We start from the raw sequence: 2,596 nt of genomic DNA, 5'->3' as shown, positions 1-2,596 counted from the left end.
CAAGGTCATAGTCTATTGTTTCCTAGTTTTATTATTAAGACTTATTATGTATTTGATTTCAATGTAAAGGGTCGTGTTCCCTAAGATATTATATGTCGTGTCTTAAGTTTGGCTTGTGGCGATGAGATTTCTTAAGTATTTATGAAAGATTTCCTTTTTATTAATTTATTCGTGAAAAGTTTTAATTCCGCACTACTTTTCATGTCTTATGTAATGAATGCTAGTTAAAGGGCTTGCATAAGACCCCAAAGGGTCAAGTACAACCGTTCATGAAATCAGGGTTCCTCCTAACGTCTAGGGCTACTTTTGGGTCGTGACAGACTTGGTATCAGAGCATAAGGTTATGGGAAATAGTTTAGGTTTTAAAAGTCTCACAAGCCACATCTAATAGTATCTTGGTCATTGGTGTGAGTCGCGACACATACATGGACAAGAGTCTATAGGATGATAGAAGTTTCAATTTCTTCTCTATTGTAATGTCATGCCTTAGAGTTGAGTTATATAAGGTGTCTTCTCTTAACCTCTTCTCTTTGTGTTTATAGGACATGAATACGAGGAGATCAGTCGCCAGAAGGGAGGAGGGAGGTGTATCTAATGAGAGGGTCCATCCCCGTATTGACCAAGTTTTTATTGTTGGTCTAAAGGAAGAGAATGAGGAGGTTCCCCTTCAAGAACCTCAAGTGCCTCCTATGCCTTAAGCTCCTTTTGTTTAAGAAGATATGACTAATGCGAAGTTGAGGGCTTCCCTAATGAACTTGACCCAACTCATGATGGCTCAAGCTCACGTCGTCAACAATCACTTTGTTGCCCAAGCTAATTAAGGAGTTGGACCCCAACCTAATGCTAGTATTCCTCCTTCTAGAATTCCGGACTTCATGAGGATAACCCTCCCACTTTCCATGGCACTAAGGTGGATGAAGATCCACAAGGTTTCATAGATGAGGTTTTCAAGGTGGTATATGTTATGGGTGTGACCCCTAGGGAGAAAGCGGAGTTAGCCGCTTACCAACTCAAAGATGTGTCTCAAGTGTGGTTTGAGCAATGGAGGATTGAGAGACCCTTAGAGAGAGGTCCGGTTGATTGGGAGGAATTCAAAGAGGCTTTTCAAGATAAATTCTTTCCCCTAGAGTGGAGGGAGAAGAATATGGTTGAATTCATGAACCTTTGTCAAGGTGGGATGAGTGTGCAAGAGTACTCTCTCAAATTCACCCAACTCTCTAAGTATGCCCCAAGCATGGTAGACAAACCTAGGGCTAGGATGAACAAATTTGTGATGGGAGTATCTAGCTTGGTGGAGAAAGAGAGACGTACAGCAATGCTTCTTAATGACATGGATATATCTAGGCTCATGGTCTATGCACAACCAATTGAGGAGTCCAAAATAAGGGAGATAAGGCAAGAGGGTAAGAGGCCTAGGTCGGATGATTCTAGTCACCAAAAGACTAAAAAGAGGTTTGATCACCAAGATGCTTCCATGGGAAACAAGGATAGGGCTCCAAATCAAAATTCCCAAGGTGATGCCCATTCTTTTGAGAGGACTAGGTGCCCTACTTGTGGGAAGCAACATTTGGGTAGGTGTCTTGCCTCGAAGGATGGTTGATTTCCATGTGGTAATAAGGGCCACAATATGAGGGATTGCCCCAATATCAAAGAAAGAGGGAAAGAGGTCAATCAAGCTTCTCTAGATCCTAATGCTCCAAAGAAGAACCCTTCCTTTGGGATGGGAGCTAGGAAGGATAACTAGTCTGGAGTTGATGATCTTGGTAAGTCTTAACTCTTCATGATTGTTTTTTTTTTATGATATGAAATGATTTTATGTGGTTTTATAGTTCATATTATCATATCATCTTGATTAATTGCTTAAAAAATTAATTTTTGAAAAAATATGTATGCTTAACAATGAGCACATTGAACCTCACTTTAAAATTTTTGATTTTTGAAAATAAATTGTTTCTCTTGAATTGAAGTTTCAATGTCTGAAATAATAATAGTTATAATAATTATAATAATAATAGTTATAATAATTATAATAATAATAATAATAATAGTTATAATAATAATAATAATAATAATAACAATAAACATAATAATAATAATAATAATTATAGTAATAACAACAAGAATAATAATAATAGTAATAATAATAATAATATAATAATAATAATAATAATAGTAATAACAATAATAATAATAATAATAATAATAATAATTGTAATGATAAGAATAATAGCAATAATAATAATAATAATAATAATAATAACAATAATATTAATAATAATGATAATATAATAAAAATAATTATTATTATTATAGTAATAATAATAAAAATAATAATAATAATGTAAATAATAGTAATAATAATAGTAATATAATTAATAATAAGAATAATAATAACAATAATCATAATAATAATAATAGTAATAATAATAATAGTTATAATAATAATAATAATAATAATAACAATAATAATAATAATAATAGTAATAATAATTATAATAATAATAATCATGATAATACTAATAATAATCACGACAATAATAATAATAATCATGATAAAAATAATCATAATAATAATAATAATGACAATAATAATAAT

General features: G+C 32.0%; 1 protein-coding gene across 1 annotated transcript; it reads left to right on the top strand.

Moving 5' to 3' along the window:
- Nucleotides 1-545: 545 nt before the first annotated feature.
- Nucleotides 546-1,600, top strand: LOC138339366 (uncharacterized). The gene is made up of 2 exons (XM_069290960.1): nucleotides 546-680; nucleotides 863-1,600. Exons 1-2 carry the CDS (start codon nucleotides 546-548, stop codon nucleotides 1,598-1,600), a joined length of 873 nt encoding a protein of 290 aa, XP_069147061.1.
- The last annotated feature ends 996 nt before the right edge of the window (nucleotides 1,601-2,596 follow it).

The sequence above is a fragment of the Solanum lycopersicum genome, chromosome 11 (genome assembly GCF_036512215.1).
Source record: "Solanum lycopersicum chromosome 11, SLM_r2.1".
NCBI lineage: Eukaryota > Viridiplantae > Streptophyta > Magnoliopsida > Solanales > Solanaceae > Solanum > Solanum lycopersicum.
Note: the sequence above shows the minus strand (reverse complement) of the source record. Positions and strands in the feature narration are given on the sequence as shown.

Excerpts from the sequence above, each read along its gene's own strand:
- LOC138339366 (XM_069290960.1), top strand. The coding sequence starts at position 546 with ATGAATACGAGGAGATCAGTCGCCAGAAGGGAGGAGGGAGGTGTATCT. Across the intron at positions 681-862 it reads TTCCCCTTCAAGAACCTCAA|AATTCCGGACTTCATGAGGA; the intron begins GTGCCTCCTATG and ends TCCTCCTTCTAG.